The sequence below is a fragment of the Trachurus japonicus genome, chromosome 2 (genome assembly GCF_045865225.1).
Source record: "Trachurus japonicus isolate A0001 chromosome 2, Traja_1.0".
Taxonomy (NCBI): domain Eukaryota; kingdom Metazoa; phylum Chordata; class Actinopteri; order Carangiformes; family Carangidae; genus Trachurus; species Trachurus japonicus.
Genome location: NC_140908.1, coordinates 8,929,970 through 8,946,498, shown reverse-complemented (window position 1 = coordinate 8,946,498; position 16,529 = coordinate 8,929,970). Strand labels below are relative to the sequence as shown.

The window sequence follows — 16,529 nt, the reverse complement described above, 5'->3', positions numbered from 1 at the left end:
ACACATTTTTGCACTATAAGAATTAATGAAACAAACCAAAACATTACCTGGACGCCATTGATGCTTGTGACTTTTCTTTACTCCACAAGGATTCCCTGAAGAGCTCATTTACCCAGCACATGTAGAGAAAACAAAATAAAGGTAGTGGTAAATGATTCTTCTTTCCCTTTAAATGTAAATACAATAGCATATGTTGAGGAGGAAAAGATAAGGAGAAAAACAAATTAGCAAACATTTATATTGTTAATATTCTTGATTATCATTTTTTAAAGTGATGTTAATATTTTTATACTTTCCTAAAGTAATGTTCTGAATGTAGGACTTACTTGTGGCATCGGTTTTGTATGTTTTTCTTCCACCAGAATAGCAGCAGTTTTTTTTTTAATTACACGTCGGAAATAAAAGGTTTACTAAACCCCAAATTACATTAGCTTAGTACCAATGCAAAAATAAAAACATTTACGGGTTTAGGCATCTTTATACATCAAATTAAATGGTTAAAACAAACTTTAAAATGGTCTTATTGTATTTTTAAGCAGCTCTTGCTGTGTTCAATCTGTATAACGTCGCCATCTTGCGGACACAGATGTAAACAACGACGAAGTTTCTGACGTCATCATGAAGCGCCTGTCTCTCCATCTGCCGCAACATGTGAAGAAAACATGGAGAAGCAGTTATTCTGACATTTAACCACTGCTATTGTTATTTCATAATACCCTATATACGTTTGTGTAACTTTCGTTTCCACATTTTCGACTCTGTAAGTAGCTGAACGTGTCTTCGACTAAACGCGGGTTAGCTAGCTGGACTGTTGGGTTGTTTGGTAGTGGTGGTTGGTAGTAACTTAGCTCGCTAACAGCATGGATAACACGGAGGAAAATATGCTTCAGCTCCACGGAGATGAGGAAATTATTGAAACTATCGACTTAAACGAGGCAGAGCCTGGTCCAGGTGGGTAGAAAAACTGTCTACACGTCTTCCAGTCAGTTATAGCTGCTCATATAATCAGTTATAACCGGTACCAGTGTTTCCAGATTGGATATCCTTGTTCATTTTTCAAGTGCTTTTTTCATTGTTGTTATTTGTACCTTGTTTGCTTGAGCTGTTGTTTCCTCACAGAGGGGTGAAGTCTTTTCATTTCTTGTCTTATCTTACATACTTGTTTTGGTAAATTGGATTAGACTGAGAGGATCAAGTAAACTGCTGAATAAATTACATTTATCTTCTTGGAAAAGTTCAGTAATAAAATAATAATATTGTTTTCAATCCGTTTCCGTTCACTCCTTCATTCTTTCTTGTTTCTGTTAGATGACTTGGCAGATAACTTGGAGGATGTTGAATTTGAGGATGCTGGAAACGCAGATGATGATGAAGGCTGGGAGACGGAGGACGAGATGGAGGCTGAGGCAGAGCAGGATGACAGCGAGCTCACGTTCTCCAAACACACTGGTAAAAAAAAAAAAACCTTGTGTCAGATTCAGGTTCAGTCAGTTACAGTCAGACGACTTAAGCACGGCAAAGATGTGAACTGATCGTCCCTTCCTCTGACCAGATTCAGTGTTCTGTGTGAGTTTGGATCCCGCAACAAACACCATGGCTGTGACGGGAGGAGAGGACGATAAGGCCTATGTTTGGAGAGTGAGCGATGGAGAGGTTTTGCTGGAGTGCACAGGTGAGTGTCAATGGCAGACTGAAGAAGGGATTGCAGTTTTGTGTGAACTAGTTTTAGCAGGCATTTATGCAAAAAAAAAAAAGTGAATTCCTTTAAGAGACATAACCTTGCAAAATAGACAGCAAATTTGTTTTCCACAGGTCACAAAGACTCCGTGACGTGTGCCGTGTTCAGCCATGATTCCTCGCTGGTGGCTTCCGGTGACATGAGTGGCCTGATTAAAGTTTGGAAAGTGGAAACCAAAGAGGAGATCTGGTCCTTCGAAGTTGGAGATCTGGAGGTAAGGGGGCGTCGGTGCAGAGAATGTGTTTACGGATGCATGTTGATGCATCTGTAAGCACTTGTGTAGAGTATTTTATTTGGAGTGAAGGAATTTATGAGGAAATTAGGGGACGGCTGCTCAGGCTGGGATTCTGTGGTCTCAGTGCAGAAGTAAGTGATCAGACATTTCTCCACAACTGCTGAGTTGCTACTTAGCAAGGGCGCACAACCCATCATAATCACAAGATCTGCTCATTTGCCACTGGTTGAAAACTGGGATACATTCAAGCGATCGGATGAAGTAGCTTTTAATTTGCGGTCGTCTGCTCTGCTTCCTCTTCAGTGGTTGGAGTGGCATCCCTGCGCTCCGGTGCTTCTGGCGGGAACAGACGACGGCAACGTGTGGATGTGGAAGATCCCTGGAGGAGAATGTAAAACCTTCCAGAGTTCTGCTGCTCAGGCCACCAGCGGCAAAGTCCTACCCGACGGTGAGAGACACAGAGGCGCTGCGACTTTTTATAACAAGTGTAATTTAAAGCCACTTAGCATCATCAAATGTGTATTTATTTTTTCCAGGTAAGCGGGCTGTGGTGGGTTATGAGGACGGGACAGTACGTGTGTGGGATTTGAAGCAGGGCAACGCCATCCATGTCGTTAAAGGTGAGTCTGGCAGCTTCGTCCTGCTGTAACCTTCACATGCAACACTCGTCTTTAAGCTGTGGTGTATTTTTTTTAATTTTTTAATTGTTTGATCTTTGACAGGTCAGGACGGACACCAGGGAGCGCTGACCTGCCTGGCCTGCAACAAGGACGGGTCTCTGGTGCTGACGGGCTCGGTGGACGGCTTTGCAAAGCTCATCAATACTGCCACAGGCAAGGTGAGAGAAAATAAGAAATTATTTATTATTTATTTTTGCAGTTCCAGTTGCATTCACACTGATATTGATTGATATTGGATAAATACAATGTCTGGTGTGTGTGTGTGAAGGTGGTTGGATCATTCTCCGTGGAGGGGGGCAAAGCCAAAGGGTCGAAGGCTGAGGAAGACACTAACTCTGTGGAAGCTGTGGGATTCTGCAACATGTGAGTTGTCGAGCTTTTGTGTAATTCCCCAGCTCATATTAAATCTTTTCTGCCTCGTATGATTACGTATTGAACACCTTTCAATTTTTGGGTCAGATAAAATAAGCACAAGCTTCTGTCCAGGCTCGTAGCTGCTGCTCCGAGTTATGTTTATTATTATCCTGAATTTCCTTCGGGATTAATAAAGTAAATCTATCTATCTATCTATCTATCACCGATCTACATCAAGAAACTGAATTAGAAACTCTTCTTTCACCTCTTTTATTCCCTGAGCTCCTGAAGCGTGGGTGTGTGATAAAGAAGTCTGTATTGAAGTTGAGCTTGTGTTATGCCTTTTCATCACAATTTAAAGGGTATAAAAAAAGGCAGTTTAGTGCAAACAAAAGCTGCATGGGGATGTGTAGCTCAAGTGTCATTAGCTGTAAATCAGAGCAAGAGGAGAAAGTAGTTGCTGTTTTATCTGAAAAGGAAAATTGACCTGTCACTGCTGTACAAATCTGTTTTTCAGCTGTGCCTCTTTTCTTTCCCAGCCTTCCTCTCGTGGCAGTGGCGTACCTGGACGGGACCTTGGCCATATACGACATCTCCGCACAGGCGCTGAGGCACAGGTGCCAACATGAGGTAACCAGAAAGAGGGAGAGTGTGCATGCCTGTGTGTGTGTGTGTGTGTGTGTGTGTGTGTGGCGGTTAAATGTTTAGTTTACTTCCCTGTACATGCTGCCATGCATCTCACTTGTCCTAACTATATATACTTTATGGAGGCTTTGCAGTTATGTCACAAATCTCCTAGCAACTGCTTCTGGTGCAGCCAGGGAGGTCGAGCTGAGTCAACTTTGCTTCTAACATATATATATATATACAAACTGAGACGTCTGAGAGAGAACATCCAATTAAGGAGTGTAGTCGCACATTAGTGGACATAGTTTTTGTCAATCTTCAGCTTTTTTTATCGTTTCACCTCACACTTTAAAAAAGAAATTAAGAAAAACAGCTCAGAAAGTGCACCTCTCACCCATTAATACATCCTCAACCCGAGATAATGGCGTCCATTGTTCCTCCAGGCTGGAATCGTGCACCTGCAGTGGGAGGAGTCTTCCTCCGTGGTGTCCACCTGCTGTTTGGATGGAGCGCTGCGCCTCTGGGACGCTCGTTCCGGCAACATGGTGTCCGAGTACCGCGGCCACACGGCGGAGATCCTCGACTTCACAATAAACAAGTACGACAGATCGTGATTACCTGCCACATTTCAGCGAAATCGAACCCATGCTTTTCATCAGGGTTCTTACGGATCCTTAAAAAGTCTTAAAAGGCATTGAATTCATTAATCTAAAAACAAGGCCTTAATTGGCATTAAAATGTCTTAAATCAATTTTTCAAAAGTCTTAAAAATGTTAACACATGGTAAGTGGTATTTTATGGTTGTAATTAGTCTCAAATCTCAAAATAATTGGTAACATTCCGACATAGAGAAGTTAGTGGCGGCCGTCAACGCTAAATTTCTCACCGCCACCAGCTCCCGAGTCAGTGTTTTTTTTTTTTTTCTGGACTTTTTATGCATTTATTTTGAAAGGACAGCTGGAAAGAGACACAATCCAATGTTCATGTAGCAGTCACTTTACCTTGGATCACATAGGAAAGTGGGTAAAATTGTCCCTAACCCTATGTAATTGATGTGGTGTTTTTTTTTCTTTTTTCTGCATTTGTGTTTATTATGAAGTTGGTCTTAAATTTCATTTCAAGTGGCTTTAAAAGAGTCTTTAAAAGTCTTAAATTTAACTTGGCTTAAGCTGTAGGAACCCTGTTCATTAATGAGGTGTGATTGATTGATTGATTCCTCTCTTCTGTCACAGGGAAGCAACCTTCGCCATCACTGCCTCAGGGGACAACCAGGTGAAAGTGTTCTGCCTCCAAAGGCCCGACCGGTAAACGCAACAGGAGGAGGAGATATTTTACAACAAACACAAGAGACTCGGGACTGATCAGACTGTTTCTTCTCTGTCACTGGGGAACACGTTGTCCCCACATCTTATCTGAACCGCATCAGTTGGATTGTTTTCAGTGGAGCCGTAATTGGCAGATGACTCAGCTAATTCAAGTGTGCCTAATGTAACTGAGGAAAAACAGAGGTCTACGGTCTGGTTTGAAAGACGGAGACCAGAACTTCTTGTCAACACAGTTTCAAGTGTGATTCTTTGAAACGAATGGTTCTCGTTTTCTTTTTAAGTAGCCTGGAATCCAGTAAGTGATCCGTTACAGTGTCCTGCCTTTGATATCCTGGTTAATGGTCTGCCCTCTCTCCAAAATATTTTAGAGATTAAAAAAAAAAAATCTCCTTTGGTTTTGATGATTTTTTTTTCCATAATTGGATTTTTTTTTTACTTTGCTAAATGTCACAACGATATCTTGCACAGCCTGAGTTTATTTTCCTCCTGAGGCTGTGTGTGGTCTTCCAAATTATTCAGTCAAATGATTAAAAAAAATATTCATGTAAACGTTAGTGTAAATACAAAATGATAAATAATATACCTCCTTCTGCCTGACAATTAAAATTCATTTTCAACCAAGGGCTGTGTTCTTTGTCACTGATGTCACTTGGAGGAAATAATCCATGAGTACTTAAGAGACAGAACCAATCGTTTTGTGTGTAATGGTGACCTGTGGGGAAAAAGATGCATCTCCTAGGAAAAGCTTTCTGAATTCAAGTGCTGTCTTGCTTTGTTTAGACTATGATTTGATTCAGTTTGAACTCAGATCTGTTTTTATCTGTTTTTATCTGTTTCATCAGAAATGAGTAAAGAGAGGAGATGAGTCAGTTTGGAGACGACAGGACCCTTAAGGGAGGAGATGTTCCCAAACCGCAGCGGAGATATGATTAAAGGTAGAAAATTGTGATCGTGGGAGTGTGAATACAGTATTAGTCACTTACACATTCTCAAATACTTGGTATCCTTCCTTATTAGGCCTTTATGTATATTTGGCTGTGCTTTCTACAGTGACAAAGACCTGTCTGTTTATTCCATGGCAATATTTAGAGCTACGACTATTCTTTTCTCATGCTCTTGCGGAAATGCATTTCATTTCATTTCTTGGGAGAGTCTGGCCTCATTCCCCCTGTAAGCGTTTGGGGTGGGCGGGAGCTGGGTGGGAGTAGTAGCGTTGACAGACAACCCCATTCAGCCAATCAGCAAGTTGGTGATTGGCTCGGCCTTCTGAGGCCAAACGCTTACAGCGGCAATGAGGCCAGACTCTCCCTCGGAATGAAATGAAATGCATTTCCGCGAGAGGCTGGTTTACGAGGCTAATAATTAGTGTGAATGCTGAAAGCAATAGTCACACCTTGCACAGAAGTCTTGCTTTTTTCTACTATTCTGCTAAACTTTCACCTATCATTGAATAATCTCACATTCATCAAAGTCTCAACCTCCAATTTCCTCAAGAATTGCTATAGTCTAGTGGTAAGGTGGCTGCTTGCCAACCCCAAGGTCACTGGTTCAAATCCCACCTGAGCATCCTTGTTAATTTAACAGCCTCTTTGAACTTAAACTACTATCACTTGGTCTGTCTTATTTTCCAGCATTTATACCGCATTTTCACAAGACTTTCAGCTAGCATTCAAACAGCTTGATTTATGGCAGTATAGAACTCATAAATCTATTCTCTCTGTGGCCTAGTGGCAGATAAGAAGTTTACAGATCATAAGGTCATGGGTTCGATTCCTGCCTCAGTCATTTCACATCTTTGCTTGCCTTTGAGCCATCAGTGAATAACAACAAATTGATCACAGTGCAAAACTCCAGATAGATGAGTCTCACTGTAGCTCAGTGGGTATGATGTAGGCTTGGTAATGCCACGGTTGTGGGTTCATATCTTGCCTCAACAACCTTGTTGATGCATTTTCCACCTGATCTGTCTCTTTACCTCTTTGTCTTTCTCTCTTGGTTTGTGTTAACATGTTTCTTGTTTATACCGCTGCTCTCAGATTGAAATGCACTGAAACTCTGAACTTCAAGGCAGCGACAGAGACAAAGCACAGCTCTTGAATGAGTTGCATTCAGACATTGTGTCATTTCTTGTCCTGCGCTGCCCCTAGTGGATGTGACAGGCAGAATTTACCTCCCCTGCCCGCCTTCAATTGACCACAGCTTGAGGTCACAGCTCCTTAGGAGACTAATTGAGCGCTCGTACCACAGTTTGCAGCACATTATCACATTGCAATGAATGACAATAGTCTTTAAAACTTGAGCCTCTTTGAAATGTTCCTACTTTAGCTTATTTTAAGCTACACACTCCATTCAACTTGTAAAATTTTCACAAGACTTTCAGCTAGCATTCAAACAGCTTGATTTATGGCAGTATAGAACTCATAAATCTATTTTCTCTGTGGCCTAGTGGCAGAGAAAAGGTTTACAGATCATAAGGTCATGGGTTCGATTCCTGCCTCAGTCATTTCATTGATTCCTCGTACCACAATTTGAACCTTATCATCACATTACAATGGATGACAACAGCCTTGATAAGTGTGTGCTCTCTGTGGCTGAGTGGCAGAGTTTACTGATTATGAGGTTATGGGTTCAATTCCTGCCTCAGTCATGTCACATCATTGCTTGACTTTTACTTCCAAGCTGTCATTGGACAGTCTTTGATTCCTGATAGTATAAAGCTCATTGTGACTCAGGTGCTCTGTGGCCAAAAGGTTAGTGTGTCAGGTTACCATTCATGAAGTTGTGGGTTCAATTCTTGCCTTAGACATGTTTCTTGCATGTCATTCCGCATGTCTTTGTCAATTTCTTCTGCAAATTCAGCATGGTTCAGCAATGGTTTTCAGCATTCACACGCATTTTCCGTTAGGAAATGCTCTTTCTAGTTGAGTTTCACAGTCAAAGAAAACAGGCAAAAAAAGGAGTGAGACATGTATGGAGCCCAAAACTGACACAGTGCAGTAAAAAAAAAAATTGATAGAGCACTTTAAAAGTTCACCTCTAACCTGCTCACGTGAATCAATTCATCAAAACTCTACCCTGACCTTTATTTTTGAAAAGCGGCCAGTGATGCGTTCATGGATTTTCCCCTCATCACTGCTGCGTGGGATCCATCTGGAAACACTTGAGCCACCTTGTTGCTTGTTGTCTCCTCAGGCCAAGCTGCCAAAAGCAGAATGTGACCTCATATGTTCATATTAGTGTTTTATTTGCTACATATACATGTGCATGTGTGTGTATGTATGTGTGTGCGACAATGAGAAGCTGCTAAATGTAAAGGTCACAACGTTATTGTGCTTAATTCGTTTGCCTCTGGTGGAAAGTTAGGCAGAAAAAAGAAAAGAAACACCTCAGTGTAATACATACCTGACAGTCCAGTGTATAATTAGTCATATTAACGGATATGAGATTCAGAGGCGAGCAGGCGCAGCTTTGATTGGTTACTCAGCCCCTGATAAAAAGCAGACTCGGCCTAACTAACTTTACAAAAAGGAAACTTGTCTAACGTATGGCTTCCAGTGCTTACAGATTTTTACACGTTTCTAGGTCGGGGCCTCTTCTATTCCTTAAACTCCATTGTTGTTGCGTTATTTTTTTCCTGCCTTCTGGTTCCTCTCCACACTGAGGAAAAACAACTGTCGATGGATTGCTATCCTGTGTACAAGTGCTTCTTCCTTGTACCTGGATTCTCAGCCCATGCAGTCATTGTACATGTGTGAAAAGTGCACATGCAGGCAGTAAAACACTTGCACGCACAAGCACGGCTGTGCATTTTTTCTTAAAGACTTTGTGTTTTTCTTTTCTTATAGTATGGGATCAGAGGCCGTGAGCCATTTCATGGAGGATCAACCTCCCAAACACTGCTATGTTAACAAGCTGACTCTACTGTTGGCTTATTCTGCTTTTCTTCTCCACTGTCTCGTGTTCCCAGCCCTTGTTTTACTGAAATAGCCAGTTTGAGAGCAAATGTGCAGTATAAAACTGACACACAGTAAAATCTGGTTTATCATCCAAGCTGGATGGGAGCTCAACTCAACTAGCAATCAGGGGAAAGTAACACCTGTCAGGCGTGCAGCAGACAGCGGGATATTTTTCTCATCCATCACAACTGTGTGTTTGGCCTCAAAGGTCAGCCCGTGTGGAGACAAAGGCTAGGAGGGGCCGGTCACCTTTAGACCTTGACGGTGCTAAAGCCCGATCTATTAAATTTGTGGAGCAGAGAGAGAGAGAGGCAGGTGCAGCTGCCAAGGTAAACGAGTGGAGGAAGAGGAGGAAAGTGACAAACACATTAACAAAGCATCTGTTTCATAAGACGTGGAAGTGGGGAAAAACATCTTGCGCAGCATTTGCAGAGATCAGAATGATCATTAAGAAGGGCCGGCCATCCTGTAAATAACATAAAAAATCATAAAATTAATGAAAAATAAAATAAAATAAAATGTTTTTCTTATTAATTATGCATATTTGACACATCCATTTTCACATTACTGGAAAAAGTGGTCCCAGACTTTTGGGTGCTTATTGTTTTAGGCTTTGGGATGGATATCTTCTCACTGGATGATATAAGATAATTAGAATATAAAAAACACATTTATATGAGTTAAATATTTAAAATTGTTCCATATAGACCTTTGACATACGTTTGTATTCATATGTACTCATTTTCATGTATGGAAACTATATTACATTAGCTGTAGATGACTCCAGACACCTCACCTGATCAATCATATCACATTTAATTTTTCCATTGTGTTTAAAAATACACCAGATTAGATCACTGATTTACTGTTGTGCAAGACCGGGTGTTCCAGGGAGGCTCAGCTGCTCCTTCTCCTCCTTTGCAATGTGAAGATGTTGTGGTTTCACGTCCAGCTTGTCCTCCCTGTGCAGTGTCTTCCCAGACGCTCTCGAGCTCAGGAACGTCTCTGTTTAAAACCATTATCTGACCGGCGCTCGTCCATCTCTGCCAGCACCAGGTCTGCTCCAAACTATCAGCGAAGGAGTCTTCCGTGTTTGGCTAACAAAACAGGTCACCGCCGGCCCTCCATCCAACGCTGTGTTTAAATATGAGACGTCCGTGACAGCTGTTATGAGTTCAGACGTACGCACATGTTGTTTGTATATGTTTAGGGCGGCCCGGGGCCAGAGACAAGGAGCAAATACATGGGAGCATTTATAATAACCTACGCATGGCACAGTCTGGATGAGACTAGACTTTACAGAGAGTGTCAGGTGTGTTGACAACATCATGATTAAAACACACTACATGAAAGGTGTTTTCTCAAAGTCTTTCAATTATTAGGCTATAGTTAAATAATAGCCTACTAATTAGTATGTTTATGCAGGGTATCCATGGGGTTTTAAAAAGTCTAAAAAAGTCTAAAATTTGAAAATCTAAATTTTAGGCCTTAAAATGTCTTAAAGGGATAGTAGCATTTTTTTTTAAAGTGGGGTTGTATGATCTACAAATAGCCCCTAAGTACTTTAATTGCAGTAGAAGACTCTCTGCACTCCTCCCGTTAGCAACGCCAGCCCATAGCCCTGCCCAGAGATTTACAACATACAGTGTTGTGAATGGACCCAAAAAAACGGCCTATTTTCGTGGCCTAAAAGAGGTTTTACCTGGAAAAAAAAATACACAGTTCCATTGTTCACTATAATATAATTTTTTCCAGCCCCTCAAAGTGCAGGAAAAACACAGTTTTTATTTGGACCTAACCAACTCGAGTATCCCTCTGCCCAGGGTTAGCGCCCGCCAATCAGCAGTTGGTTAGGTCCAAATGAAAACTGCGTTTGTCCTGCACTTTGAAGGGCTGGAAAAAATTGTATTATAGTGAACAATGGAACTGTGTATTTTTTTCCAGGTAAAACCTCTTTTAGGCTGCGAAAATAGGCCGTTTCTTTGGGTCCATTCACAACACTGTATGTTGTAAATCTCTGGGCAGGGCTATGGGCTGGCGTTGCTAACGGGAGGAGTGCAGAGAGTCTTCTACTGCAATTAAAGTACTTAGGGGCTATTTGTAGATCATACAACCCCACTTTTAAAAAAATGCTACCATCCCTTTAAATTTGTCGAATTATTGTGTTCAAGTCTTAAATAATTTTAGACAGGTCTTAAATTTTCTTATGCCCACCATGGACGAGCATTTCACTCGCATTTGCGACCGGGAAAATCACAAAAAAAGAAAGATCACAACCTGCGATCTACAAACAACTACAAACAAGCCTAACACGCAACTTATATATTGCAATCAATTTCTAATTTTGTGACTCCGCATTTCTTTTGTACGTTTTTTATTTGTCATGATAGGTCTTAAATTTCATCCATAATGGTCTTAAAAAGGTCTTAAAAAGTTTTAAATTTGAGCTGATGAAACATGCAGAGACCCTGTTATGGTATAATTCGAAAAGTGAATAGCTCAAACTTGGGACTCAATATGTATAAACATGTAAATTCAAAAGGGATGAATTTACATTCACTGTATTTCTTTAAGACTTCTTAAAGTTTTCTCAAAACTCAATTTCCTGTCCGCAGCTGTATATTCTTAGAAATTTAACATATTTCACCTGAGAAAGTAAAAAAAAAAAAAGAGAGAGAACATCTGCATGTTTGAAATCATTTTTTCTCCACCATTCCTTGATTATCTGCCTGAACTTTAAGTTGAAGATCATAAATATCCATGATGCCTGTTGTGGGGAGTTTCTTGGAGCTTCTGGGGGCCATGATGGAGGGTGTGAAGACAAACCACATGTCTGCTAATGTTAAACTGGAATGCTCTTATCATTCTCAGGCTGCGGCGATAACGGCTCTCCATCCTCTTCCATTCATGGATGTGAACTTCAGTGGTGAGAGAGAAAAAATAGGGGGCTAGTGGATGAAAGAGTGCCAAAAAAAAAAAAAGAGTAGGTCAAGGGTCTCATCCTCAGCATGACCACAAAGCTCTTCCTCCTCCTCCTCCTTCTACACTATGCACTTCCCCTTTAAAACATCAGCAGCTCACTTTGGCGTCTCTCTCTCTCATAGTTTGCGGTGAGGTTGTGAAGCAGCTGCTGGGCTGAAAGGATCTGAAAGGATAAAAGACGCTCCCGTTTCTAATCTCGGAGGCAGCACCTTGTTTCGTGCTTCTGGCTGTGGTTGTGACATGCAGAGGAGCAGCGGTGAGATCAGCAGCAGCAGCGGAGTGAGGAGAAACTCTGCTTTACTTAAACTCCTTTCAGCCGAGGACACATGTGTAGACCGTTCATCCCCTAAAGGTAAAACTATCACTGCTTTTTTCACAATAAAACAAAAGATGATCATGTATTGCTGTAGATATCAATATAACCATAGCATAGTAGTCACCATATTATGTGGAGACATCAGTTTATTTCATGGCAGTGCACTCATTGAAGATGAATCCAATACAGCCAGACAAAAAGCACAAACGTTGCTGTGTATTCACCTTTTACTGAAACTGTAACAGGACTTTGATACCATAAAATCCCCTCCATTGAGTTTGTTTGCTCAGAAATTGGAGCGTTCTTTGTGCTTTGTGCGATGTAGGTGGACATGTGGCAATATTTATTCTTAATGTTAATATGTGCATCTTTGGTTTTAACTGACTGTTGCACTGCTGGACATTTATTATGTAGAACCTCCGCAGACATGATAAAACTCAAACATATAGACATACTGTAAATCCATGTGTAATACACAGGTGTGGTTTTACTAACTGTGAGAATCTGAACAGTTGCCCTGGACTGTAAACGGCTATAAACAGTGTTAAATTATGGGTAACTTTCTAAAAGGCAGCAGACACAAAGGGAGGTGTAACTCCAGAGTCCCAGCTGATGAATTATTAAATGACAGCGGCCTCACGTCCATTAGTAACGTGTGCTCACTGCCGTTAGCCAACAAAGAGGTTATATTTGTCTCTGTGGTCAAGGAGAGAACGGAAAGGCGCGTTGCACAGCAAACTGTGGCTGTTGATGCGGTGGCAGTTTCTCTCTCATATTGACAGTGAGCGCTCAGAGAAAACGTGCACGAACACACACCTGAAACTCAAACTCTAACTGAAATTTATGTTGTTTTCTTCAGTTTCTTCCACTCTGACAACGTCTTTTCCTACTTCTAAGTAAAGTTCGGTGTGGTTATTTTCACCCCCCTCTTCTGAATAACCTCCTGGATGAACTCGGGTCATTGTTGGGTAATAATTCCTGGTCCTTGACACTGACTTCCTCCTCAAGGCTTTACATGAAGTGAAAATAAATCATCTAAAATCTCAATCTTTCCACACACTAGTCAAAACCCACTCCCTGCTAAGACTGAGCAGGACTCCCTTGTTGGGAACGAACTCCCTTTCTTGCAGCGATCAGGGTCTCACTTCATTTATTACCAGCGCTCTTCAGCTGCTGTAATAGAAGCTTGAGCTCTGAAATCATCACATAGCTTTAGTATAGTTACTTTAACTCAAAGGTATTTGGCATTGCATATTGGATTTCCTTTCCTTTCCTTTTCTTACCTCCTAATATCCTTCAAGAAACCCTAAAGTTTCACCGTCTCCATTCATTGCACTTTTTGGTGTAACCAGGGCCGGCCGCTGGCATAAACACTCTATGCGGTTGTTTAGGGCCACAGCCGTTAGGTGGGGGGCCACATGATCAGAAAGGTACCGGGGTTCATCAAGTCATTTAAACATCCTGAGGTCTGCACGTGCACGCTATGAGCTTTATATGTAATTTGAAGTCAATATTCAGCTTCTTTTATCTCACATTTGAGACATTTTGTGAAAATAGAACGGCAGAATGACAACATTTGTGCTCAAAAAGCAATCTTACAAAATTTCATTTTAGACTTGTTTTCTACACTTATATATTATTGTATTCATATCCTATTTCAAGCACCAAAACAGTTCATTCTCATGACTGAAGAAGTGTTTTCACAAGGGATTTGAAATTTTTCAAAAAGCAGACCTCAAATTTCCAGCATTTGGCCTAAATTATTTCTTTATACAGTGTTCTAGGACAAACTGGCCTCAGTGTGCTTACAGCGGAGGTTCTAATATTTAGACATAAAACACTTGTTACGTCTGCAAGTGTCTTAAAAAGATAAATTTAAGAAAATATGTAAAAGTCGAGAAAATGGCCTCAAACCTCAGAGGGCATAAACACGTCTTTATTCAGTTTTAACCAGTGATTTGGTGTTTGCGCTTAGAGTGGGCCACAAACAAAAATCTTGTTTAGGGGGCCACCAAAACCCTGGGGCCGGCCCTGGGTGTAACTCAGATAGACTCCCATCTAGAGATGTGGGAAAGAATAATGGTGGCTTTCTGCTCTCTCCTAGCTAGGAGACTGATATTATTGAAATGGAAAGACCCAGCACCTCCAACATACAGTCATTGGGTTAGGGAAATCATGTACCATATCAAGTTGGAGAAGATCAGATACACAATCAGGGGGTCTACTAGAAAATTTTATAACATATGGCAGCCTTTCTTAATGTTTGTTGAAGATATGGAGGCAGACAATATAGTACTGTAAACCTCTGTTGTTGTTGTCCTCAGTCATCTTTATAATTGTATTTCTCTTTTGTTGTTGTTTGTTGTTTGTTTTTTGTTATCTGGCTATATGAGTTCTGTATTGAACTATGTATTTCATACTGTGAACTCTGTATGTCTGGTATTTGTGGGGGGTGGATGGGATTTACGGTTTGTTTGTTTTTTCTCCCTGTGTGTTCTGTTGAACTTATGTTAAATTGTAAACTATAACTTGTAAAACTAAATAAAAAAAAGAAACCCTAAAGTGTCTCCTCCTCCGCAGGGTAAAGCTGGACATTGATGGGCGTCGTGGATCCAGTCTGCAAATGGGAGCAAGTGTCCAGATCTCACCCACGATGGGCTACAACGACTCCCGCGCGTTCCTCTCCGGGCAGCAGCTCATCTACGCCATCACCGTCCCGCTGTCCACCTCCATCATCCTGGCCAACCTCTTCATCATCCTGGGCATCGCCTGCAACCGCGCGCTCCACAACACGCCCAACTACTTCTTCCTCAGCCTGCTGGTGGCCGACCTGTGCACGGGCGTGGCGCTGCCGTTCATACCGCTGATGGGCCTGAACCGGGAGTTGAGTTTCGGCTCCTGTTTGGTGGCTCACATCTTCCCCAATTTCCTCTTCCTGGCCTTCCTTTTCAACCTGGTGATGGTCCACTACGAGCGCTTCATCTGCATCGTGGACCCCTTGCATTACAACAACCTGTGGATGCATCGCAGTTTTCCTCTGGCGCTGCTCACGGTGTGGGTGCCGCCTCTTCTGTACGCATGCCTGCCAGCGTTCGGGTGGAATAACTGGGCAGGACCGGATTGGAACGACTGCTGTTACGCAAATGGACAAAATGTAGGTTTACTTTCAAACTGTTCGACCAATGGGACCGCCTGCTGCTCCTACAGGAGAGTGTTCCCCAATGCTTTTATCTACCTGGAGGTCTACGGGCTCGTCCTACCTGCCATTCTTACCATCGCTGGCATGACCGGCCGCGTCCTGTGGATCACCCGAGGCCAGCTGAAGGACATCTGTCGCCTCCATCGGTCGGTGGAGCGGGGCAGCCAGGCCTCGGACCGGGAGCAGAGGCTGAACCTGAGGTACACCCGCTGCGTGGTGGCCGTGTCGCTGACCTTTCTGGCCTGCTGGGTCCCCTACCTCATCTACATGCACGTCTGCATCGCGTTCCTGATCAGCGACACCAAGTGGAACTCCACCACGCACATCGTGCTCTCCTGCACCGGCATCGGCAGCATGGCCGTGGTGCCGCTGGTGCTGGGCCTGGCCAACAAGCAGTACACCGAGCCGGCGTACAAACTTCTGCGGAAACTCCGAGACAGGTGGAGGCGGAGGACTCGGGAATCAGAGGAGGTTGCGGTCTGAGAGAGATGTCAGACGCTGATGGATCTGAATATTTATCTCCAGCGAGGAGAACTTTGATGGAGGGACGGATGAGGGTGGATCCACAAGCATTGGTGATGGACAAGGGTGGACATACTGCTTTAGAACAGTAAAATGCATTTGCAATGATTCTGTAATAATTTATATATCCATGACCTTTAAAGGAATAGTTCAACATTTTGGCAAATTGGCCCATTGCCATAATCCCTCTAGTTTTAGGAGTAGGTTCGTTACCTTTAATTGTTGGTGCAAGCGTTTTTTAGAACGGCGGAGCAGAGCCACGAGCTGCTCAGAGCTACGCTACGGAGGCTCATGGGATTTCTTGGTTTCCCTCATCAAACAACAATCCAACAACTCCAAAACGCTCTGGTGGACAAGTTGTGACCTGCACATTCTGTTCCGCCGTTCTAAAAATATCTTGCACCGACAATGAACCTACTCCCAAGACTTTTGGGATTATGGCAATGGGCCGATTTACCAAAATGTTGAACTATCCCTTTAAAAACTGACCACCACTACACTGGGTTTTGATTATTTTTTTTTGTCTCTTTGTTTTCTCAAGGACAAAATAAATGTAAAGTGAAATGACTGTTTCTGTCGCCATATTGGTTTCCAA

At 42.3% G+C, this 16,529-nt stretch overlaps 2 protein-coding genes across 2 annotated transcripts; both read left to right on the top strand.

Moving 5' to 3' along the window:
- The first annotated feature begins 601 nt into the window (after positions 1–601).
- On the top strand, positions 602–5,581 carry aamp (angio-associated, migratory cell protein). The gene is made up of 11 exons (XM_085799204.1): positions 602–951; positions 1,309–1,449; positions 1,553–1,672; positions 1,813–1,952; positions 2,277–2,421; positions 2,510–2,593; positions 2,696–2,811; positions 2,922–3,016; positions 3,547–3,637; positions 4,078–4,232; positions 4,867–5,581. Exons 1-11 carry the CDS (start codon positions 861–863, stop codon positions 4,940–4,942), a joined length of 1,254 nt encoding a protein of 417 aa, XP_085655330.1. The 5' UTR covers positions 602–860; the 3' UTR covers positions 4,943–5,581.
- Positions 5,582–14,799: 9,218 nt separating this feature from the next.
- gpbar1 (G protein-coupled bile acid receptor 1) lies at positions 14,800–16,058 on the top strand. Its single transcript, XM_085799214.1, has one exon. It carries the CDS (start codon positions 14,837–14,839, stop codon positions 15,893–15,895), a length of 1,059 nt encoding a protein of 352 aa, XP_085655340.1. The 5' UTR covers positions 14,800–14,836; the 3' UTR covers positions 15,896–16,058.
- Positions 16,059–16,529: the final 471 nt, after the last annotated feature.

Coding starts and splice junctions, on each gene's coding strand:
- aamp (XM_085799204.1), top strand. CDS start 861: ATGGATAACACGGAGGAAAATATGCTTCAGCTCCACGGAGATGAGGAA. Junction 1,673..1,812: donor GGTTTTGCTGGAGTGCACAG/GTGAGTGTCAAT, acceptor TGTTTTCCACAG/GTCACAAAGACTCCGTGACG. Junction 3,638..4,077: donor GGCACAGGTGCCAACATGAG/GTAACCAGAAAG, acceptor TTGTTCCTCCAG/GCTGGAATCGTGCACCTGCA.
- gpbar1 (XM_085799214.1), top strand. CDS start 14,837: ATGGGAGCAAGTGTCCAGATCTCACCCACGATGGGCTACAACGACTCC.